Source organism: Hyaena hyaena, unplaced genomic scaffold, assembly GCF_003009895.1.
Source record: "Hyaena hyaena isolate Hyena2069 unplaced genomic scaffold, ASM300989v1 scaffold_127, whole genome shotgun sequence".
Classification (NCBI taxonomy): Eukaryota; Metazoa; Chordata; class Mammalia; order Carnivora; family Hyaenidae; genus Hyaena; species Hyaena hyaena.
Window position 1 is genome coordinate 833582 of NW_024080758.1, and position 25462 is coordinate 859043.

The 25462-nt window shown below is 41.4% G+C and overlaps 1 protein-coding gene across 1 annotated transcript in view; it reads right to left on the bottom strand.

Moving 5' to 3' along the window:
• Positions 1–25462, bottom strand: part of AKT3 (AKT serine/threonine kinase 3) — a 306791-nt gene that overhangs the window by 160975 nt on the left and 120354 nt on the right. The window contains exon 3 of the mRNA XM_039237499.1: positions 14183–14308. Within this exon, the coding sequence (XP_039093430.1) occupies positions 14183–14308 (126 nt within the window). The remainder of the gene's footprint in view (positions 1–14182; positions 14309–25462) is intronic.

Sequence of the window (25462 nt, forward strand, 5' to 3'; positions counted from 1 at the left end):
GTACTGGATCACATACTGTTAGTTACATACGGTTTCAAGTGCATCTCCTTAACTATCTTGTAAGCTTCAGGGGACCTGGTACTTCTAATAGTTCCGTTTAATTTGTCACAGCCTGAATTCAAACAAACAAAACAAGCTTCAGAAAACACTACTGATACGGAAGCCTGGGTGGCTCAGTCAGTTAAACATCTGACTCTTGGTTTCATCTCAGGTCTTGATCTCATGGTTCATGAGTTTGAGCCCAGTGTTGGGTTCTGCACTGACAGCACAGCCTGCTTGGGTTGTCTCTCCCTCTCTCTCTGCTCCTCCCCTGCTCTCTCTCTCTCAAAATAAATAAACATTTTTTTAAAGTAGAAAATATTTCTTTTTTTTTTTTAATGTTTTATTTATTTCTAGGAGAGAGAGAGAGAGACAGCATGAGCAGGGGAGGGTCAGAGAGAGAGGGAGTCACAGACTGAAACAGGCTCCAGGCTCTGAGCTGGCAGTCAGCACAGAGCCCAACGTGGGGCTCGAACCCACGAACCGCGAGATCATGACCTAAGCGAAAGTCGGACGCTTAACCGACTAAGCCACCCAGGTGCCCCTAAAGTAGAAAATATTTCTGTTGCAACGGAGTTTATCACAATTAATTCTTTTTCTTATAAGATAATCTCAATATTTTAAAGTTCACATACCTTGAAAAGCACAATTTACTTTATGATCCCCACCAACTTATTTCTTCAAAATCTATTTGTCCAGTTTAGTCTATGTGTATATATAAATAAATCTTGATGATGACATCAATCTGAAAAAACTATTTAAGGCCTAATCAAATTCTTGCTCACACAGCTACAGCTCTAACTCTTAAGAGCTAGTGTCCTTTCCCTAGAAGAGAGCAGCAGATTCATAGAATAGTTAAAGGATTTTTTTCCCTTGGAGAACAATTAAAAGGCAGGCCTATCCATTTAGAGTAAAGCAGAGAACTGTCAAAAAATAAATTTTGGAAGATTATAAACCAACAATCTTACTAATAAGATAACCAAAGAGTCATTATTTCAATCTGACCGATCTGGAAAACACTAACTTCTTGTAACTTTAAGGAAAAAATGGAGGTGTCTTGGTCTCCATTCAGGAATTCTGAGTCCAAACAAGTGATCTTGACTCTAAAAGGTTTCAATCACAACCATAAAGGGACCTCTGGGTCTTTACTACGGCACAAAAACACTTCATTTCAAAATTGGGTGTAAGTGGTACCTTGGGAGGTAAATGAAGAGCATGATTTGGAATCATCAGTTCATGGTCTCCAGCAGAATAAAAAAATCTCCTCTTCTATCCTTTCCCGATTGAGTAGGGAAGCTTTGCTTTCCACTACATCCTTCTCCAAAACGTATTCTTTTTAAATAATTAAGTACTAAGTCATTATTTCAGCCTATTATCTGCTGCTTCACCATCACATTAAGATTTTACATGCATTATTTGCCCTTCATCTTCCCAGTAAAGTTTCAGAGGGTTTTCATCACTTCCATTCACAAGGAAGAAAATGGATGCCGTCTGGTTTTTCAGTCACTTATTCAAAAATCATCAAGTCATGAAGGTTGTAAAGCTGAATCTCTAATCCATGTTTTCTAGCTCTGAATTCTTGGCTCTTCTTGGCATGTCATGAACGGTTTTAGGAATGCTGGCTACTCACAAGAGAGGAAGTGAAGTTTTCTTTCTTTAGAACAAGCTCTGTATACCACACTTCCCAGTTTTCTGCAATTAAATCGACAAAAACAGATGACCTACGGAGAGTACTGAAATTGTTTTCCCCCAAAGTAAACTGACCAAACTTCTTGTGTAGCGTTTATGCACTAAAAATTATTGCTATGTACTGTGAGAGCACGATACTTAAAGACACCAACATGCTTTGATCACATGATAAGATAGGGAAAGTTCTAGGTGATAGATGAACTGTTAAGGAATAATAATACTGTTTCAGAATTTCTTTACAGAAATTACATTTGAAAAATGTCTGTCAATATTAAATTACTAGTTCAAGGGGGAGGGCACATTTGGAATACGTATTGGCCAAAATGTTAAAAACCGTACAGGAATTAACATGTAACATGTGTCTGGAGTCTGATATCGGAATTTGTTCAGGCTTGTCAATGTAAGCCAACCCTGCAGATTTCTCCCAACAGTCTCTAAGAATCAAGAGCCACTGATAGGAAAACAATAAAAACGTAACTTCCTGCAGACACAGAAATTCCATGGAGAACACAGTTTAACGAAATGTCCTTTCCCCAGGACCACTTGCGAGGCTCAAAGGAAACAATGCGTACGAAATACTGCTATAAAGAAGAGTATGCCTGCTTATTTTTAATCACATTGTAAGAATACCCTATACAGACAGAAACTTTAAACTTCACCAGTGTGCTTTTGGAAGCGGTAACTGTTGCTGGTCGGATGATTCAATTATCATAAACTATTCTGGCGTGTTTCAAAAGCAGTGCCATTTTAAAACATAAAAAATGTCTAAAAATGCAACCATAGTAATAGATTCTGAGAGCATGGGTTGGGGGGTGAGGGAGAAAGACAATGACAAATTGGTCCAAAAGGACACTGAGACTTCATAGTTGGAAGACGATTGTGCTGACAATTAGTAACAGGAAGCAGAGCACAAAACAAATGAATGAAAAAAGCTGATCCAGCACTGAAAGACCTTATTACAGGGCAGCAACATTATTGTAATAAAGGGGCAATGTACTCTCCTCCCTGAAACTTCCACACAGCCTCCCTAGTCTCTTTTCTCTCTCCCTGCATTTCATTTTTTCGTTAGCATCTGCTTGATTATGTATTATTTCCAACCCAAAAGAATGCCTCGCAGTGTTCCTAAATTCCAAGGCTTAAAGGTCCTTCCCCGAACCCTGGCCTTGGGCCTCAGTTAACTTTACTCAAATAAATAAATAAATGCTTTTAAATTAGCATAAAGACACAGGGGAGAAACACAGGAGGGAGTGATTTAGCCTGTAACAGCAGAGGGATCAACAAAACACATGTCCTTCAAGTCCAATTTGTTAAAAATGCAATGATCGGGAGTCGTATGAAATGCCCAGATGGTTCTGCCTCTCATAGTCTGTCTCTCCTCTGACCTCTTGGACATAATTGGAAAAGCAAAGCTGACATGGTCACATACCAGCGAATCCTTGGCATTACGCTCCGGTTTCCATAAAGAGAGGAAGCCAAGAAGATCTGAAACCAATTTTCCCATGGTAGTGGAGAATCACAGGATCCGATCCCTGATACCAACAAACTAGGCTAGAGGCATGGAAAGCCCGCACTTTCTGAACCACCCACGCGAGGAAACCTCTTGCCTCAAGACCCCAAGGCAGTCAGAGATGTTTCAGTTATGCAACGGTGTGCAAAACATCACTGGCCTTGAAAGCTGCAAGTTGGGGGTTTAGTCCCCACGATCACCAGCAAATTCCATGAGCCTTGATTCCCTGGCTACTGAGAAATGATATTATATATCCCGAAAACTGTTAGATTAACAACATGCATACAGATGCTCAACAAGTGGTAATTGTTGTTGTTGTTGTTGTTATTACTTCTCAGCAGACTGAATGTCTCGAGGAATTACCGTGTTGCTGATCGGCAAATCACTGAATATCACCAGAAAGAACTGGACGGATCTCACACTGTAACCTCCCTGACACCACGTGTGACATCTGGAGTCCCTGAGGGGGTGGGAACAGCCGATACTACGTAACAGATTCCTATCAGATAACCAGCCACCTGGCTGTCACCTGCAGGCCTGTCCCTCTGCCACAGTACAAGTAAGAATCGCTGTGACATAAAATACATCTCTCAAGAAACCGAGAGTCTGCTATTCACCTGCTGCGTATAATACCTGGCATACAGCGAAGTTTCTGTGGGTGCTGACTAAACATTACTCAAAGAGAGCTGTCCTCTGAGCCCCACGGAGTTCAATGCACTCCAGCCATGTGTCAGACGGACCTGAGTTCAAATCACAGCTCTGCCTTGTATCTGCTTTGAGGCTCTGGGAAAGTTTCTTAATCTCTCTAGGTCTTGGTTTCATCGTCTCATTTGTTTGCATTTTTAGGTACTTTTATTTCATGTTGTTCCTGTCGTGACATAACGTGATCACATAAATAAAGCACCCTGTACACAGCAGGCTCTTAAAAAACGTTAATTCTCTTTCTTTGCTTCCTCAAGTCCCTCTTCGTTTCCGATGATGGGCCAAATACGACGGGCATATAACCATTTTTTAATCGACAATGAAAAAACTGAATTACACATAAACATCTACGTCCTAGACAATAAAAAACTAAGTTAAAAAATAAGTATTAAACAAATAAAGCAGGTAGTTATCGACATTTAACTTAACCAAGAATGGCCTATAAACGTAATGAGTCCATAGAGGAGTATAGTCAGAAGAGCGTGTGCAAAGAATGATTCTGCCCCTTCAGAGATGGAGAGGCATCATGGAGGACAACGCTGGATCAGTGACAAGATCAAAAACAACAGTGCACACAGGCCGGCTCGTGTTGCGCCGTGTTACACACGCAGGACATTTTTACCTGGAAGACAGAGCTCGGCTGGCCTCTTAATAACTAACTAAATGCAAAAGTGCACACAAGCGAGTGGCCGAACCCACACAGCTGCTTCTCACGCCCCGACTGCAGGGGGAGAGCCTCCCACACGCTGCCCCTCACTGGCTCCTTTCCATACCCCCTCACCTCTCCTTTATCTTAGAAGTCAGGGTCTTGTTCTTCTTAACAAACAAGATGAAAAGATAATGTACCCTTTTCCAAGGGAAAAGCTATCATTTAAAACCTTGTTAGCTGAAGAAAAAACACTGCCTTCTACGTGGGATTTTAAAATGGAGCATTTCTTTGCATCAGTAGAATTATTTTACATTCTCCAAGGAAAGATGAACAGTGATGTTACCACAAGAACCACACGAACGACGCCAGGTCAGCTGGGGGGTGAGGGCCTCGCAGTGACCCGAGAAAACAAGTGTCTGGTACGAGCATGGCATTCTGCTACAGATTTCAAGTGCCATATTTATTCCCATCATTTATCCTTCTTCCTCCTTTGATATTTTTCACTCTATACAGGGATAAAAAAATAACATACCATCTGGAGCTTTCATTCATATCTGAGGATTTCATACTCATTTAAATCAACAATAAGAGATTCAGCCGAAGTTTCTCAGAAATAACATTTCAAATTAATGCTATTCCTGTTACCTGGAATGTACTTCGTCTTTTGAAATCTTACTATTTCTCCAAACAAGTGCAATTTCCAAGAAGCTCGTCTTCATGATCCAGTCCTTAACGACCCTCCCTTTCCTAAGCTCTTACTCAATGTGTTAATTGTAAAACTTACTTCAGAACTGAACCATGAAACTTCTTAAAATACCAATTCCAAGGGTCTGTGGCAGATTTTTGCTACTAGATGATAAACTCTCCCAACCCAAGGGCTAACCCAGACCTGTGGATTATGAAATGAACACAGGCTTCGGAGTCATTCTGTGAGGCAAGGGCTGACATCCTGGCCTGGCCATTTGCCAGCTAAGCGACCGCGACTAAGTCACATAACCTCCCTCAGTCTTTTTAAAATAGAGAACATAATACTTACCTCAGAGCGGTGTGAAGATTAAATGAGATAACATATGTGAAAGGGCCTGGCACATAGTAACGCTCAAAGAAAGGTTGGTTTCCTTCCTTATTTCCTTCTTTTTTCCCTTAGTACCTGGTACAATGTTGAGAACACAATAGACCCTCAATGAAAACTTCCTAAATAACCATTAGAACTTAGATTTCCTAAAAATATGCTTAAATATTAATTGTGATAACTCCTAGGTTTCCAAATTGTGTTACTTTAAATCATAGGCACACGAGGTAGGAAATTTCAAAAAACAGAATTAAGTGAGTGTGGCTGTTGGATGGGGCATTTAGGAAAGAGAGTCAAGGAAAGAGTTTGAGGTAAAGTGTTTAAGAATAATAAAGTGAAACTAATTACATGTAGGGTGTTCATTTATGTCAGTATTTTTGGATAGATGGTAGTTAATTGTTGACCTTGGGAGAAGTTGAGAGAGAGAAGGGATGGAAAGAGGAAGAGGTGGGGAAGGCGGGAGGCAGAGAAGGTAGGCTGGCTCTGCTGGGCTCTCCTCACATCATCTAACATAAGCTACTGAAGCTCGTCACTCCTTGCCTGCCCCCCACCAAGAACAAGCCCTACTACATCTTCTGCCTTATAAAACAGTAATCATCTAATGGAAGAACTAGATTAATTAAAAACTTTCCGCCAGTGGATGGTAGTCAAGGGATCCCCTCAGGATAATCAGAAAGATACTTGAGAATTTTATTCCTTCTATTAAAAAGTAAAAACAACTTCTGACTAAAGTAAGGGGTAACAACCGTCACATGGATCAACCACCTGCGGAAGCTTTGACTTCCTGAAGGCTTGAAGGTTTGAAGAATCTGGTCTGCGCCCAGCACCTCTGAGGCCAGTGCAGTGGGGCTGTCCTTGCAGCTGTAGTGATGCTTCCTTCCTTGGCCATGGCAGCCACAGCCATGGTTTGGGGGTCTAGTTCATGTTTAGTTACAGGGACTAGCTGCTACAGACCAAAGTCCTTGGCATTGAATGAAATTAGGATTTCTTCCCCCAACCAAGCCACAGAAGCTGGCCTCAAGTGCAATAGAGCGCTGCAAATAGTTTCTACCTAAAACTTCTAATGATCTCTAAAGAAAACCCAATCAGGTAGTTTCCTCACCATTCCAATGTAATGTAGCTGGAAAGGGAAGGATGGCTGCCATTGAACTCAACCGAGCAAAATTACTGTGCTTCTCCTATGTTACAGAAGACTTATTCCTACAGTCTTTCACAATTTACAAAGTGTTCACATACAGCATCTCATTTAATCCTTACCATAATCCTGAGAAGTGGATACTATTAACCTTTGTGTCTAGAGACAACAAAGAGGGGGGCACCTGGGTGGCCCAGTTGGTTAAGTGTCAGACTTGGTCTTGGTTCAGGTCATGATCTCATGGTTGGTGAGACTGAGCCCTGCAATAGGCCATGTGCTGACAGTGCAGAGCCTGCTTGGGATTCTCTCCTCCCTCTCTCTCTCTGTGTACCCCCACACTTGTGCACATGTGCTCTCTTTCTCTCTCAAAAATAAAATAAACTTTAAAAAACCACAAAGATGAAGATCAGAGAAATTATGTGATTTGCTCAAGGTCACACACTAGTAAAGTAGTGGAGTCAAGACAGATGACCTTCCAGCACACAGGCCCTGTCATGAACGTTGTAGGGAAGCTTTACATGAGCATACAGTCACTGTGCTCTACAAGTTTATCATTCTCCTGGGTTCTACATAAGCACCCCCCCCCATTTATATTCTGATAAGTGAGGCTATGGCGGTAAAGACAGCAACTATAGGTTGGTTTCAAGTAAATCAAGAAAGGGGGTGACAGAAAGCCCAGAAAAGCCATGAGGGAAGACAGAGCCTGTAACAGATGTCTGAGCAGGTCACTGACAATGTTCTAATGAAGGAAGTAGTAAAACAGTGAGAGTATCTAATAGGAAACTCATGTGAGACACAACATAAATTTATGTCCATAAAGGATGTGGAGCTGATGAAACCCTTCAGAGATGCTGAGGGGCGTTGTCACACCTATGAGCCGCATCTGAAACCCTAGACTCCACAGTCGTGTCCATTAAAACAGGATGACACTTTTTCTTTTTGCATATTTGTTGTGTGATGCAGAAAAAAAGGAGGGAAGAACAGACAATCTGTGGAAATTTTTTTCTTACCTTATTAGAGTGTGATTTGAATGGCAGGAAGATAATGTGTGACTGAGTATGGCATTATTACTCTTGGTAATGTTCTAAAAACAATCTCCCTTTTAAAGTGATTTTTAAAAATCCCCGTTCTGAACTGAGTTTATGGGTTAAATTTTGCAAATAAATGACTACAGTACCCCCTGTAAAAATGACAGCTAGGAGGAAAATCTGATTACAGTTGCACTTATCCACTATATGATCCAATTTTAAGTAAAGGCTCTGTTAGATACAGTGAGATGCTGCTATTACCAGACATAACTTTGTTTGCCTAAAAATCTGATCACAGTTGAAGGAAGAAAAGTGCCAAATCCCCAAACAATCAAGTACATAAAATAGCATAAATAAAAACTACTGAAAACAAAAACAAGGTTAAGAACTTTACATGTAATTCAACCTAATAGAATGTAGCAATATATATCAAAAAGAAAAGTATGAACTATTAAGGAGTAATAGAAGACAAAGGGAATATTGAAAATATACAGAATATAAACATAGTTACGATTTGGGCAAGTGTCCGATTATTAATACAAGATACATTAAACAAAATGACAATTCAGCTTCCTCTTGCAAAAAAATGGGAAAATGTGAGATTTTTCTGAGTTAAGAAGGTGATACTTGGAAAGGAACTTTTCTCCGAAGATGAATCTATCCTATGCACTGCTTCCAAATACTCCAGAGAGGAGAATATTTGAAGGCAAGAGATCAACCAGGAGATGTATCGGAATAGTTCGGGGAGGACCTGATGAAGAGCAGACCCAGGACCGTAGCAGTGAGATTGCAGAGTAAGGAAAACAAGACAATACCTGGCTGGCCGACTGGCTCATGGAGGGAAGAGCACCATGTGCCTACGGAAGTTCCCTTCTACTGTAACCGAGAGGTTCTTCTTGTCATCAAATACTTATGTGGACACCTAATGCTTGATAGCCTCTGATGGTTTCTAGCTGGTTTCCATTAAAAACATCAAACTGGTATTTAAGACCTTTCACAGTCTGATTATAATGTATCTAATCTTGTTTGTTCTCCAACATAAATTCTCTATCGACCTGTGATTACTGCCTGTGCTGTTCACAAAACAGGCTCCTCATTAATTCTGGACTTCGCATGCTTATGTTGCTAACCTCACTGTGAATGTCGTCCTTCCAAAAACTTAAATATCACCTATCCTTCTGAGCTTGTGTTAAAATTTTTACCTAGTCACCCTAGCTTTACCTATTCTCTCAACTTCTATAAAATTCATTCTGGCAACTCATCTCCTCTTTCCTCCCACTGCAGTGTTGTGAATGTCTTCCAGACTCAATGACAAATTCCTACACTCAAACATTGGATCTTATGCTCCTTTTAGTATCTAGTACGGTTCTCATGATTAATAAACCCTTTAAAAGTGAGCTAGTCAGATCTCTTATAATTCTTCTATATTTATGTGGTATAGAGTTACCCTAGATTTATAGGGCTATTTTCTAGGTTGTATTATATGTTATGTATGACTAAGAATCAAGTCATAAGCAATTTCTTTATCCCCATAAACAGCCACAGTGGAAGCATTAGGAGAAATCACCTGATTTTTCTGTGTATTTAAAATATCTTTGTCTACTACTTATTCAGAGGTAAAAATGTCTTTTTGGTAGGCTTAAGCCCGATAATTTCCTTGCTTTCTTACAAAGAGAAGAAAAATAAGTTAATGAGTAAACAGTTCATTTCACTTTCAAAACTGGCCTAAGAAATAAAGACCGACCTATTTTTTAAAAACCAGACCGTAGAAAGGTTTCAGAGAGGAAAGAGATACAGTCAGAATTTGCAACATGGAGTAAGGTGGATTTCCAGAAGGTGCTGCTCGGGACATGGGTTTGGCATGTCTCTCTTCCCACCACTGAGAGTGAAAGGGAGTAGATGGAAAGGCAGCTGAGCCCCAAGACACATGGACGAATGTTCCAATTCTCCAGTGAGGAACTATTTTCAGTTGGGCTGGTAACTGTCAAAACATTTAGGACCATGACTACTGGGTAAACCAGCTACTCGCTGTGCCCAAAGCACATGTGAGCACAGCTTTATGACAACGCTCGTGTGTATGTATCCTACCTTATTTCTCAGTCAAACTGTGATGTTTCCTGCGCTAAGATAATCTCAATCTGTAATTAGCAACTGACCAACTCATAATTCCGATCAGCGATGCACTTTGCTTGAAAAACAATGATTATTTTTACTTGCATTTCTACAGCACTATATTTAGAGACGACCTTCACAGAGAGTTCATACAGGATCCCCCCCCCCCGCCCCCCTCAAAGAAGGATGAAGGTCAAATGTTTTCATCCATGTTTGGGGAGTTTATGTTCTGCACACCAAAGGATATCGAGCAATTTACAATATTGGAACTCTGACCCCAAATCATATCTCAAGGCTCTGATCTAGGGAAAACAACATAGAATGGCGACAGGGGAGGGAAATAAAATGCAAATGACAGTAGATGAATTTGAGTTCTAACCTTGGTACTTAGCTACCACTACACAGTAAAGTAAGCAGATCACTGAATTTCAAAAGGCCTCCTTTTCCATCTACAACAGGAGAAATGTGGACCAAATGTTTTTCAGACATTCATTCAAAAATGGTTATTAAGCCCTAATATGTAGGTACTAGAGAGAGAAGATAAATAACACTAGGCTCTTTACCGTAAAATCAGCAGAGAAGACATGACACATGAGCAAATAATGAAAAACCAATGTGATAACAACAAAAGAGACCAACTTGGTGAAGAACAGGGAAGAGTAATTTAGTAGGAACGAGGATGGGAATTTAAATGTGAATTAAATCTTAAAGGATGGAAAAAAAAAAAAAAAAGATCCAGACAAATAGAGGCCAGAAGGTCATTCCAGTCAGGGGGAACAGCATGCACAAAGTCCCAGAGCAGAAGAGCCGTGGAGTTTGCACAGGGAATTACAAACACTTCATTGTGCCAACGTGTGATCGCCCAGAAGACACAGGAAGCAAGAGCTGAAAGCAGAAGCCAGACTGAAGAGATCCCCACATGATATACTAAGGAAGCTGGACTTCAGCTGGTAGGCAGTGGCAGCAGCCGTCACAGTGGAATGGCACAGGTGGGGCTTAATTGTTGAAGGGTCCCTGTGACAGTCACGAGAAGTTCAGAATGTAAGCGGTCGAATCTTGAGGCAGAGCGTCTAGTTAAGAATCTATGATAGAGATATGCTTGTTCTAGGGTGATTATAGTTTGATTTATCATTCAAACACTAATCAGCAGAAACAAACGAATTGGGAATGGGGTAAATAAAGACATGAAGGTGGTGGGGAAGGCATGGAATAGATCCGGGTTTCTGCTCAAGGACAGAACTGACACACTGAACAAAGGGGTGGGCGGCAAGGTGGGGAGTTGACAAGATTATTTAAATTCAGCTTAGGACAGGTTGAGTCCCAGAAATACGTAGGCAGAGCTGTCCAGCAGTGAGCTGAACAGGGTAGACTAGCGCTCAGGAGAGAGGCCTGTAGTGACTTGAGCCTTCAAAGTGAACATGACCACCCAGGAAGAGGGGCCCAGATGAGAGGCGTCCTTGATCAGAACCCAGTTATATACCATAATCCACGAAACAGGCAAAGGAAGGAAGCCAGCGGAGAGGGGCATCCCAGGACACAACGGGGTCATCCCAAGAGAGAAGCGAAGATCGATGGCAAGCGATTCAGCGTGGGGTGTCAATCCCGGAAAAGAACAGCTGAGAAATGTCTGCTCATCTTAGCAATTAGGTGGTGACTGGAAGACTTCCTGAAAGTGGTTTTAATCAAATGACGAAGAAAGCAAGTTGGACGGTAGCGGGCTATGAAACAGAAACATGAACACGGACAAGCAAGCGAGACGGCAGTGGGCTGCGAAACAGAAACATGAACACGGAGTCACTTTTTGGAAATTTTAAATCAGAAGGGAAGGAATGTGAAATTTAGTGAAGATCGGGGAGAGGGAGTCCAAGTCCCTGCCGTTTCTCACCCTTCACTTTTTCAGATGGATAAAAAGCCTATGTCGGTAAAATTCCGATAAACCCCACATATATTAGGTTGGAAGTAACATTTTTAATGATCAGGAAAAACAAGGTACTCACGCAGCTATCAAGGGGACATACGCACATGCAACGCACATGCAACGCTTCCCTACAAACCTTACAGATACCCGGTAGAATCCTCTTTTTTAACCTACTCCAGGGGGTCAGGGAAGCTGTTGGCCAAACCCTCCTTTGCTCCAAGTGTTCCTTCTCTTAATCCTTCATAAAACCATTATGGAGCACTAAGGAATATCCTTCCCCACTGTGCTACCTACTTAACTCCTACTCAGTCTTCAAGGGCCTGCTCAACATGCCCCTCCCAGAATCTCAGCAGGTGGGAGGCAAAAAGGCCTTGCAAGCTCATGCCGCCCAAGTGTCTTTCCTTCATGCTGAGAGCTTCAGAGAAGGAGCCGTCCAAGGGCATACTCGTGCCCTGGGGCAGAGCTGGAATCTGAACTACTTCTTCAGCCAGGGTCCATTTCACTACTCACCCTGAGGTCCATTTAAGACGGCAGGAAGTCAGGTTTTAATAATCTATCTCAAAATAGTTGACTGAGTGTAAGACTCATGTTAATACACTTCCAAAACCTAAGGAGCTGGTCTTTAACTTCACTTGCTGGTTTGAGTCGATTACCTACAACTACTTGGTTATATAAGTGAAGATTACAGATGTCGACTAATATCTACCTCGTGGGAAGGCTGGCTGTCAGTCACTAGGCAGGCTCTCTCCCCCAGAGTGCAGTATTTCTTTCCGCCTCTGCCAGTGGAGGTGCTGGAGCAGATGTTGGCAGACTGTGACATACAGTATGTCTTTAAAACTTGTTGGGGTGTGAAATTTCATAAGGTCAAAAAATGCTGCATTTTGATCAGCAGATACAGGAGATCTGTACTTTCAGAAATCATTTCAGACAAACCAATACCATTTGCTAGTAAAACAGAGAAACTCAGAAACAGCACTGGCTTTATGTAGGAGATGCTGTAGGCTGTTAGGGTTTTAAAAGCCAATTTTTATCATTTTAAAACAAATGCTCGCTCAGAAGATCTTTAGGGTGAAAATGTGCTCTGAAGTCAATACAAAATACAAGATATTCTTTCAATTGACAACAGGATTTTAAAAGTAATTTTCTAGTGAGAGAAAGCCAGAAATATCTAATGTGTATTCTGGTGAGGGGAAAATGATTTCCTTAAGTAATCGTACACATTAACAGTGTTCTCACTTGTTAAAAAATGGAACCCCTACACACGAATCCATTTATGTTAATAGAGAGGTGTTTGGGTTTTTTAAGTCGGTATTCTTATTACTCAAATGATCTCACAAACCCTTTGGTTTACTGCTTTATCTTACTCTTAAAAAATTAAAAGAAACTATCCGTCAAAAGGCTGGGGCTCTATACAATTTTAAAATGACTTACAACATTGAAGGACTTCTGTTATCTTGGGTTTTTTGTTGTTGCTATTTAATGGTATTTTTTACTTTTTATTTTTTGCTTCCATCTTTACCTCTATCTTTTTCAAATGTAGCTAACAGTAAACAACATATAACCAAAATCAAAATTAAGACTGGTGTATTGGCTGAAGATTTTATCTCAACGGTACAGACTTTAGCTCTTATGCAAGTGTATTTTAACCTAACGTAACTTTTTAAATTCTTCATTTCTGAATTAGCACAGAAAAACCCTTTCATTGATTCATCAGCCTGAAGAGCCTGGTCATCTCACAATAATATGTGTTGCCATTATCACCGGCAGTAGCATCTTTCAGTTTATTCTGTGCTGTGTTCAAGAAAATAGTCCCTAGGTCAGTGTTAATTACAAACATTTTTCTGAGATACTTGTAAGGAAGAAAAATTTAACTTCAAACATAAAATCTCCCCAGAAAAACATTTCTAAAGTATATCACTTGTTTCTCATCAGGTGATCAATGAAAAGAGCTACGATCATGCCAGGAAACAGATCAGAAATGCACTCGGTACCACAACGTCTTACAGCCCAGGTCACTCTAGCAACCAAGTTCAAAGGTCTCCTTTCACATTTTATGAAGGAAACCCTGAGGTACCTACCTGGGGAACTGTATTTATCACATTCAGGCTCTGACTATATAAAACATCACACTGTATTGCATTAGAAAAGGCCACGTATTATCGATAATCCATAAGCTAAGGAACTGAAATTCTATCAACGCTGAGAATTTCCCTGCTCTTAAATATAAACCTAAACTCTTTCGTAAGCTTCTCATACATTCTAAGGGATCTGACATGTGAGGACATACAGGTAAACAGGTAGGAGGTGAATCAACAATTATAATTAACTTACTTGCCACTGAAAAGTTGTTGAGGGGATAAGGTAAATCCACATCTTGAGGCTTCTCTTTATATCCTATGAATGAGCCATCTGTCTTCAAAAGGAAGTATCTCGGCCTCCAGTTTTTTATATATTCTCCTACATGAGGAAAGCATGCATGTTAATGCCGGGGGGGAAAATGAACAGCAGCTTTTATGTGAAAAATAAATTATAGTACAATGTATGTCCCACAACACTGGCCTCCAAGAATTTAGTAAGGCAATTTTCTTTTAACTTAGTGTACAAAAGAAAATACATAAGCCTGCAATTAAGATTCAATAAAAACTCAAACATGTTTTGTTTTTAATGATTTCACACTTTGATAATTCATTTGCACCATTATTTCTTCAGAGAATCATTCATCTGAGTACACATTTTGTTCAGTTTTTCATTTTATCAGATGGTTGTTAGAGCATATTTCAACCATTTTAAAAAGCCTTGGTAAATCATCCACACAGTATCAAGGAATTTCGATGAAAAACACTTATCATAAGGAGGAACATGAAATGGATGTTTATCTTCCATGTACTACTGACTAATTGTGTCATTTTTTAAGAAGAAAGGGGGGGGGGGAGTCTGTTTACAGCTAAATCTTGATCGTAACTTGTTTTAACAACATTTTATTGTTCTGAATAGAGAAATTATCTTCTGTACAATGCTGTAAGTAAGTCAAGGAAATGAAAGAACATGGGTGAACAGAGCTTAAAAGCCATGCACACACACCTTCACTCGCCAACATTAATAACTGTGAGATCACGTGGTACAATGCCAGGCACATAAGAGTCAATGAATGCATTTTATCAAATTATAACATAAACTGTCACCTAGCTTCCAAAAAGTAAGTTTTTGGCAACCAGATCACAAGCTGCTTACATAACACGGGACTCTTCTTAATTTTAAGAAACACGTGCCCCGTGACACCATGAGAGATAGAGTGCTATCTGGTCTCAAAACTGTCCATTCTCTACTGGATAGTTCTACCTGGTTCTTCAGTAGCAAGTGTTTAACCACAGTACTGCAAACGACTGAAAACAGTTCAATTTTCCCTACAAATCAGCTCTTCTCTCGATCCCAGTTACCCAAGCTCAAACACCTGGCTGTTCCTTCTCCTTTGGCTCAGTCAGGACTGCTTCCTCAGTCTTCCATTTACTTAGCCCAGCCCAAATGGGGTCCTCACACCCTGGCTTTCTGCTGTTGTGCTGTGATCGCCCCCTTCCTACTCACCCCTTTCCATCCTAATGCATCTACCACCTCCAGATTAATCCCAGGTCTGTATGCCCCACTTTGATTACATCACCTGTCTGCTCAAAAATATTCTGACTCCTTACTGTTTAGTACAAGTCTCTTAAGAGAAAATGTAAGCCCCGCCATAATCTCACCCCCACAATACATTTCAGACATGGAGTGTGCCTCTGAATTGGCGATTCTCAAGGTCCTTCCCTCACACTGCTTTACACCCTCAACTGTTACTGAGAACTCCCACAAGCCCATTTATAAAGATCATATCTAGTTTACTGTATTAGGAACTAAAAAGAAAATTTAAATTCTTCCATCACTTCCTTTAATAACAATAAACTCATTACATGTAACATATCCAAAATATTTTTATGAGAATTACATTTTCTAAAACAAACAAAAATCAGCAAGAAAGCAGAACTGCTTTACATTTTTAAGAGTCTCTTTGATGTTTGGCTTCAGAAAGACAGCCAGGTCCTCATTATCTGCTTCTGTACTCCATCTATGGCAGTGTGTTTGTTTTGGTTTAACACATAGGAAAGCAACCTGGCTCAAACAGGTATGAAGCCGGACAAGGGGAGAGTATCCAGACAGCTACGGCTATCTTTCTTTGACACTATATCAGCACTGGACAAGTGGTAGTTTTCTAAAAGGTTAACTTCAGTGTGGAATATATACCACATCCATGAACTTTCCATACCCTGCTATGGGAAAATCCACTGGTATATAGTACACATCAAATGAATCTTTTACATATGCATGATTTTGTAGTATCATACAGTGGTAGTTTAGGAAACACTGGTCCACTGAGTTATACTGACCTTCCCAGTACTGAGTCTCAGTACGCAAGTATCATCAGAAAGTAAGCACCAGGTAGCCATCAAGTTCACGATGGCAGATATGGTCTCATTTTTGCTTGAAAACTTGATTTTCCCCACTGGCAGTAAGCACTGTCAGTTCTTTTCCTTACAGGGATGTTCTCTGAGTGCGTGCCCAGCCTAGGGCTGCTATTTGACAGATGCTTAATAGTAATTTACCGAATGAATGAAGGAAGGAAGGATATGTGTACAAATATCATCACAGCATATAAAAGCAACTTGAAGGGCAAGGAAAAGAAAACCTGATTCTCCTCCTCATTCTGTTTTACTGAAAAATTATGGCCCAAATATTCATACACACATGCCAAATTTATAAAACCAGAATGTTAATAAACCTGTAGTTCCCATCAAAAAGATGAAGGAAGTTCCTTTCCTGACTGTATGTATTATTTTATTTTTCTATTTTTATCTATGGATTCCTACAGAAAACTTAAAATTATTAGATATTACTTCTCTTATTAGTGATAGAATACTCAGATTTCAAATGCTACTATAAAATAACAGATTCATACCAGTATCAGATGCTCTCAGTCTACCAGGCTAAAAAAATAAGCAATAGTTTAATAATTATACTAAAGATAAAACAAATTCATTTTAAATATTTCAAAGAAGAAAAATGGGATAGCACTACTTATTTTATGAAAGCAGTGGAAACACTTGATTCAAGAAACATGAAATTGAAAGAAACAAACATCACATTTCCATCTCTAAGAATAATTTCTTGGGAGCCACTAAGAATTTACATGTTCAAATGAAAGACATGAAACATCATCACGTAAATCACCTTTTTTCTTAAACAAATCTTAGGGAATTCAGAGTATTTTATGTGGTCTACAAGCAGGGCTTCTGGTTGTCAAAAAGTTCTTTTACAAATAAATCTATTGTGCATCCATCACACAGGAAGATGACATCAAGACACTGAAGTAGTCATTCACACAACACTGAAAAGTCAAAATTTACCTTCTTGATAAAACAGAAGTAAAATTTCGCACAAATCTGAATTACTATGACTCAGAGGCACCTGGATGGCTCAGTCGGTTAAGCATCCGACTTTGGCTCAGGTCATGATCTCACGGTTCGTGGGTTCAAGCCCCACGTCGGGCTCTGTGCTGACAGCTCAGCGCCTGGAGCCTGCTTCAGATTCTGTGTCTCCCTCTCTCTTTGACCCTCCCCTTCTCACGTTGTCTCTCTCAGAAAAAAAAAAAAGACCTTAAAAAAAATAATAATGAGTTGATTCAGTTAAACGGGTCAACATGAAGCTAATAGTGGATCTCAAACTTTTCAATGAAGACTCTTGATTTTTGACTCGTTTATATATGAATGGGCTTCCTGAGAAGATGTTTACAGACCATTTACTTATTTGTTCCGTGTGCTGGAGACACAGTTGCAGACAAAAAGACAACGATTTTGACTCTTGGGAGTTGATACTCCAGGACCACATGAGATTTCAGGCACCTCTAAAACTCAGAGAAGGCTTCTGAAAACTTCCTGAAAGCACATCCTTTCTTTTATAGGTTCCCACTGACATTCTCGAGTCAAGTTCATACAACAGCATGATGTGTTGGCCTAATTAAATATTTATTTTCTAGTTCCAAAAGTGGAACTGAGAAGAGATTCTTTTTTTGCCAAGGAAATGGGCCTTACCGGAGACACAAATTCAGATCGAGGGAATAAAGCAAAAAAAGCAAGCTTTATTAACACCAACCCAGGCCCAGAACAAAAGAAGATTCCTAGCTCAAAAGACAGAAAAGATCATAGCCTTCCCGATACCATGGCAGGAAACTGCTCACTGGTGGAAATGGAAAATTGTTCCGGAAGCCTTGGGTTTCCCAAGAAAACTGGACCTAGTCCCACTGGTCTGAAAGAGGACCTGGACACTCTCCTCACTGACAGTTTGGATAAGGCGCATGTTCTCAGGCTGCTCTAAAAATATGGCCAGAAAGTCCTCACTTTTATGGGGCTAAGTGCCCGGAACAAAGGTACCCTCTCTGCCACCAATCTTTTTAAGACAGACTGCTAAAAGTCAACCACAGCTTGCATTTTAAACATGGCATTTACACCTAAATTTATTCGTGCTGTATTATAACCAAGCTGTATCATACTTTTAAAAATATTTATAGCCCATCAGTTTCAACTAATCTAAGAGGCAGCTTGGTTGTAATGGGGAGAAAGTCTTGTTTTAAAAAGCAGCAGCATTTATGGGGTTCCAATTCAAAACTTACGTTGTTACGATCGATCTTGGGCAAAAAGCACTGAGGTCACACCCGGACTAAATTTCCAACACCCTCTCCTCTAGCCTTCTATCTGTCTTAGTTAAGGATCCTTTCGATTCTTTCTCACACTCCTTGGCTGAGGGCTTTATGTATTTTGAAGTATGCTGGTTCCAATATCAAAACACACATATTTCCCAATGAGAATCCTGTTATATTGGCTTCTGTAGTGAGCTGAACGGTGACCCTCAAAAGAGATGGACTCACCCTAATCCCAGGGACCTGGGGAAATTACCTACTGTGGCAAAAGATGTGATTGAGGTTAAGGGTTTTGAGAAGAGGAGCTTATCCTGGATTATCTCAGTAAGCCCTAAATCCAATCACAAACATCTGGGAAGCAGGTGTAAGTGTGAGGCGAGTGCTGCACCACAAGCCAAGGGCTGCCTGGAGACGCCAGACGCTAGAAAGGCAAGAATAGATTCTCCTGTGAAGCCTCTGGACAGAGTATGACCTTGCCTGACATCTTGACCTCCAACTTCCAGTATCTAGAACAAGACGATAAACTTCTTTCGTTGTGGACCACCCAAGTTGCTGTAATTTGTTACCGAGGTCCTAGGAAGCTTAACGCAGCTTCTCAGCACCACAACCAAAGGCTTGTTTACAGAGCCAAAAAAAGATCCCTACTGATTCGTTAAGTTCTTGGCATCAGTGGTAGAGAGACACACAGTGAATACCTTCTGATCACAGAGGGGAAAATGCACCTCACTCTTATGAACAGAAGAGAGTCCTACCCAGGAAATGTGGGGTTTGGAGGAAGCTGCTTATTAGAGTTCAGTTTTCTCGGTTATAATCACTTCAGATTCTGGACTTCTGCCAACTCTCTTACGTTACTTAATAATTTATGTCCTGTAATCTCTTCAAAAACTCAGTGTTTTTTGAGTGCGTGTTGGCCTAGAGAACATTCTCGATCTCCCCAGCCCGGGACAAATATTTTAGCTCTCAGGCTTGATCGTTAATAACCACCTCAGATGGGAGCTGGTGGGAGTTTAAATCCATGCTCACTTTCCACCTACAACATTCTGATAGAGCACCCGAGTGGATCATCTTTATTAGAGAGAGGCGTTCAGCTCAGGGCTGTCCAAACACGTTGACAGTGTCCATGTCCTACCTGATCTCAAATCACATTTGTATTTAATAATCTTCACCTTACATTCATCCCCGCAAACCACAGATTATTTCATCAGCACTTTACTGAGAAGCACCTTTGTGCTTTTATAGGCTGAAGTCATCAAAAAGTGTGGACCAAGAGCTAGGAACAGATGTGTAAGGACTAAAAGCAGACTGATTAAAACGTTCGAATGGTCTTCCATCTAGAACTGGGAAATGCCTGGATTTGTTAGGACACGCGAATGGAAAAAAGCTGGTATCCTCACAAATGAATCATGTTGTACGAATATGTGATTCATTTTGAAGGCCAGGTTGTGTTCCAGAACCTTTTCCTGACTCTACTTTCTTGACAAGAACGAAATTAAACATGCAGTCAAGGATGTACTGCCTGAGAACAGCAAGGGATGCTCATTCATCCACTGGAGGCTGGGCTAGCTCTCCTGGGCAATGCTGAAAACAGGCAGGTGGAGTCACTCAGAGGTTATTAAAATACATACAATCCAATTGAGAAGCAATCGGTACAACTATAGCACTGTTTCTCACGAATCCTATATGCATGGTCATTTAGAATTCAGACGATACAATTAAACAGCTGCTTTAAAATAAGCTACTTGCCTCAAAAAAAAAATATGAAGAAAATCAAAGAGGCTGGTTATCAACAGTCATACTGCAGACACACTGAAATTCTGATTTCTGTCCGAGATGCGGGTGACACAGCTTTTTAAAAACGACTAAGGGCCGTCGGCACTGCTGTCTCACCCTAAAGCCAGGGGAGCTGCAAGCTGAGTGTTCCTAAGAATATACGGACTTTCTGTATTCTGCCGCCACCTTTAATCACAACCCACATTTTCAAGTGACGCTACTATCCGTCTTTGTCATCTCAGAGGGAAGAATGAATAGGTAACAGCCACACACTCGATGGCTATGTGAATAATCCAGGACCGACGGAAGGGAGCCCACAGTACTCATCCAAAACAGAAGCTGGCCTTATTATCACCATGATATGGCACGTGGGTCACATTTTCAGAGCAAAAGAAACTCTCCTGAAGGCAAATGCTGCATTGTGTAATCAAGACGGCCACCAAGAGTTGTGGCCAATACAGGATCAACACACCTCTCTGGTGAGGCCTCAGTTCCTTCCCCACTGCGCCTCACCCTTCAAGGGCTCCAGGTAAGACGGCATCGCGCTGCAGGGCAAGGACTCTGCAGCCTGGCACCACCTTGGGTCTGAACCCGGGCTCCTCCACTTTTCAGCTGCAGGAAAAACGATCTGAAAAACGAGAAGCGTGGTAGCAGCTCCCAGAAAGCCATGGTGGGACAGCGCTAACCTGAGCACAGCAGGAGTCAGGTGTTAGTTATCATTCTGCAACACCCATGCCATTTACCCTCCCTCTCCAACTTCACATTCCTTACTCCACTAATCAGTACTGCTTAGGGAAGACTGACACAGATGAGGCAACAGGCAAAACCTGTGCTGAATTTACTCGACCACCCAAAACACAAAGTCTCTTTAGCTAGCAGCAGGTATATAAAACTTGAACCCTATCTAAAGAAATGAAAAGGCTATCACATATCAAAACACAGCATTGATTTAATACTTCTACTTCTTTTTTGAGGATTACCAGAGTAACTAGTCTTCCCAAAAACAGAGCTAAAATTTTAGATATCTTTTAGATAGCTCTGAATTATTATTTTTTGTGTTTATTTATTTTTGAGAGAGAGAGAACTTACGGGGGAGGGGCAGAGGGAGACACAGAATCCAAGGCAGGCTCCAGGATCTGAGCCATCACACAGAGCCCGACATGGGGCTCAAACTCACAAACCTTGAGACCATGACTTGAGCCAAAGTCCAATGCTTAACCAACTGAGCTACCCAGGTGCCCCTCTGATTTATTTTTATTAAGTGATACACACAGTGTAAATAAAATAATTGAAAATTTCCAAAGAAGAGCTTTTAAACCAAAATAATGGTAGCTTTCAGTCAAACTGGATTTATACGACTTTAAGAAATCATTAATCTTAAATAAGTCTGCATAGGACAATTTCTACCTACGACAAAAAAGAGATTTAATGTTGATATCAGTATAAAATCTATTAATTTCAAGGTTCACAGTATAGTTTTTAGTTGTTTAATGACAGACCCCGACCAAATTAACACACATGAATTACCTAAAAGAAATGTAGCAGAATCTTTTTCCAGCAATGGATTTTCACAAATAAATATTAGCACCACAAATAAATACTGAATATATAATTCACAATAGTGTGCCAAATCTTAAGTATCTTGAAGTCAATTATCGTTACTGCAGAAACGTACGATGATAAACATAACAAAACATTTGCCGTCTCTCAAAGTGTCTGTTACATTTTTTTAGAGTGGAGTGCTAACTATTCTGTTCCAATCAGTTTTAAGTAAAAGCCCTAGGCATGCCTCTCAAGGAATAGAAGAAGTAGAATTTCTCAATGAAATTATCATCGTCCTCTTTTACACGTCTTAAACCATAATCCTAACGAATTATTTTTATGTTACCTACATTGCAATGAGCTAGCATAGTAACAATTTTTCAACTGCATGGGAACAACCCGGAAATGTAACTTAAATAAAAAAAAAGTACTTCTGCATATGCTAAGAGCTCACTATACACATGTTGATTGGGTTTTCCAGCTCCTACAAACCCAAATGTTTGGGTTTATCAGGCCCTTTTTATTGAGACCTTTCAAGTAGGGTCTTTCCTTGCCCTTGGACAAAATGCAAGGTGTTACGTTCTGTGGTGTCCTCTGTGTGATCCCTTGGCCATCATCAACCGGAGCTGGCTGTGTTGTGATGGTCTCCCAGGACTGGGTAGGGTCTACTAAACATGACAGTACTGCTCACAGCTCAAAGCATACAGCTCAAAGAACAAGGTTCTTGAAACACTGTTATTAGAACCGGAGAAAATGGCTTCTAATCGATTCATTCATTCGGAAGCCTGTAATTGGTGTTTAAATACGCAGGAGGCCATGAGCACAAGAACGAGGGTGGGGCAGCAGCAGTCCTGGGGGGGGGGGCTTTCACTCCAGGAGGGCAGCTGGAAGAAGAGAAGAGAGAACTGGAGAAAAGTGGCCAGTTTGAGCAATTAAAATATAAAGTGAAAAAATCTCCCACTTCTTTCATCATTCTTGGCGATCTGGGAAGTCACAGAGGGGTGGCACCATCTCCCATGCACGGCCTTGCAAACAGCACCCGGGGTGCCTGGTGACGGTGGCACTCAGTGACGCATCACCACGGGGAGAGGGGCTGGAAGGAGTGTCAGCAGAGGACCCTGGCACTTCCTGGGCGGCCTGGTTTGCTGCTGCGCGGGTTCCCAGAGGAGGCACCGCACCCCTCCTTCTCTGCAGCCTCATGACGACACTGGCAGAGGCTGGGAATGGTCCACGACGCTTCTCTCACTAGAGGGACGTGTAACACACCTGAGCCTTTCACGTGTCAACATCGTGCCTGTGCAGTCTATTTCTCTCGTGCTTTCCTGCATTGATTGATGAATGAGGTCATATTGCAAAACACTCAGACGTTTATGATGATCTCACACTGGCTGTCTGGCTGTCACATAAGGTCACCAAGAGATCTGTCTGCTCTGTCCTGGTCAATGTTACCACTGCAACTGACCAGATGGAAGGTGTTTACAATTTTGGTGATTTCCGTGTTGGGCTTCCAAGATGCCTTAAAAGCTTTCCAGATGTACCCACATTCCTCTGCTTTACCACATATGCTCCTTCATGATTATTTTGAAAAGTATATTATAGTCAAGAAATTTTGCTTCCACTGCATAATGCATGAACTTGTCATTTTTATATTAGGTATGGTTTTCACATCTACTTCCTAAAGAAGGCTGGGCTCCATGTTTTGCTTTGAGGCTGAAGCAACGATAGAAAAGTACCGCACTGAACCTCACAAGAGGTTACAATGCAAGTGTCCCTGAGGCCAGAATGGCGGGGCCTCCAGTACTTTATCCACTTTATCTTCTGTTATCCAGAAAACTGCACAATGACCAACCATCCTTAAGCATCTTGGTATTTGTTTCAAGGTTTTCTATAAATTAGTTCATCAAACCCCGGTTCCCTTCTCGTGTTTTTAGAAAACATTACACTTTAAACCAAAAATGTGACACTTACTAATTATTCTTTGAAACAAAAGGACATTTTAATACAATGATAGCAGTTAAGTTTTACGTTGAGAGAAAAGCAAGAGGAATAGAGGGAGAGAAAAGGAAAGAGAGAGAGAGCACAAACTAGCCAACAGAAAAATAGCATCTTGGCAATTTAATGAAGAATAAACTGTGCGATTTGCTTACATAGCAGTAGATATGTTGTGGAGAATTACTCAGTCTGCACTCAGCTTCCTGCTGGGTTAAATGTGAGCTAAATTATTATTTTGCCTACATTTACGCCCTTGTAGATTGTGAAGGCAGAGCTTTCTTCTTAATCTGCTTTCCGCATAATACCAAGAAGTCTCCAACTTCTACACGCTACGTCCAACACTCAGTCATTCCTGGACTGTTTGAACAAAGCAGCTGGGACCACAGAACTTTACAGTTTCGAAGAAATGGACGAGTTTTCAGAGATGAAACTGTACAGCTTCTTTACTGTATGCGCTTCCCATCTCGCCACAGCAAACACCGCATCTACAGCGCAGTAAAGGGCCGGAGCGAATATCAAGTACGGAGGCAGAGAGTCCATCACACAAACCAGGGTCCATCACACCATGTCTCTCCAGCACCTGCCCCAGAGCAGGCTGGCATTCGTCCACTAACCGAATGGATAAACCCACCACCACCACCGTGTAAAATACACTCCTGTTGGAAAGCTCTCTCGCACAGAGACCTCCCGCGGCACACCTATGCAGGGTTGGGACACACCTGCCGGAGAGCAGACACACCAGGGCAGTGGCGGGAAGTGGACAGTGGTGCCTAGTCACGGGGAAGAGTCCAGTGTCCTCTGAAAACCCTCAGGTAATTCAACCCCCGCAGACCGACATTCAGATCGCCGCCCTCGCAAAAAAACCCCAACACAACAGAAGCGGGTTTTATCTTAGATGGTCACCCACAGAGTGTCTCCTCTAGTAAATTTCCAGGAGTGCAGGACCCCAAAAGGACACTGCGTCGAACCATAAACTTGATCACTCTGCGGCCGAATCCATGGCCTTCCCGAGCCCTCTCTCCTCCCCTTCGTTTCTCCTAGGCGGCATCCTGACCGAGACTCGGCTCCTGGCGCATACGTGGGGAACAGAAGTGCCAAAAGCCAGGGTGAAAAGGACACTTAAGTGCACAGAGCCACGCACTGTGCTCAGGCTTCGCCCCCCCCCTCCCCCCAGCAACACGGAGAGACAGGCGCCAGGTAAGATCTGAATACAGATCTAGTGAAGCAAACAAGACCCCACCGTGCCAGGCTGCTCAGGCTCTCAGCAGGGGTGGGGAGCATGCACTCTGAAGCCCAGGGTTCAAAAGCCAACTCTGCCACTAACTCGCTGTGTGCCTCTGGGCACACTGCTTAATGTCTCTGTGCCGTGGCTTCCTCTTCTGGAAAATGGGGATGACAGTTCAGAGAAAATCACTGAATACTTGTAAAGTACACAGAACAACATCTGGCTGATACACACCACCCAGCATTTGTCAAATGACTGAAGTGCGGTTTACATCTTCAAGTGTGGATAACCAAAAAAGATGTAGCGAGTGCTTGATATGTATGACGTGTTAAACTCTGCCAAGTAAGTGGAGTAGTTAAAA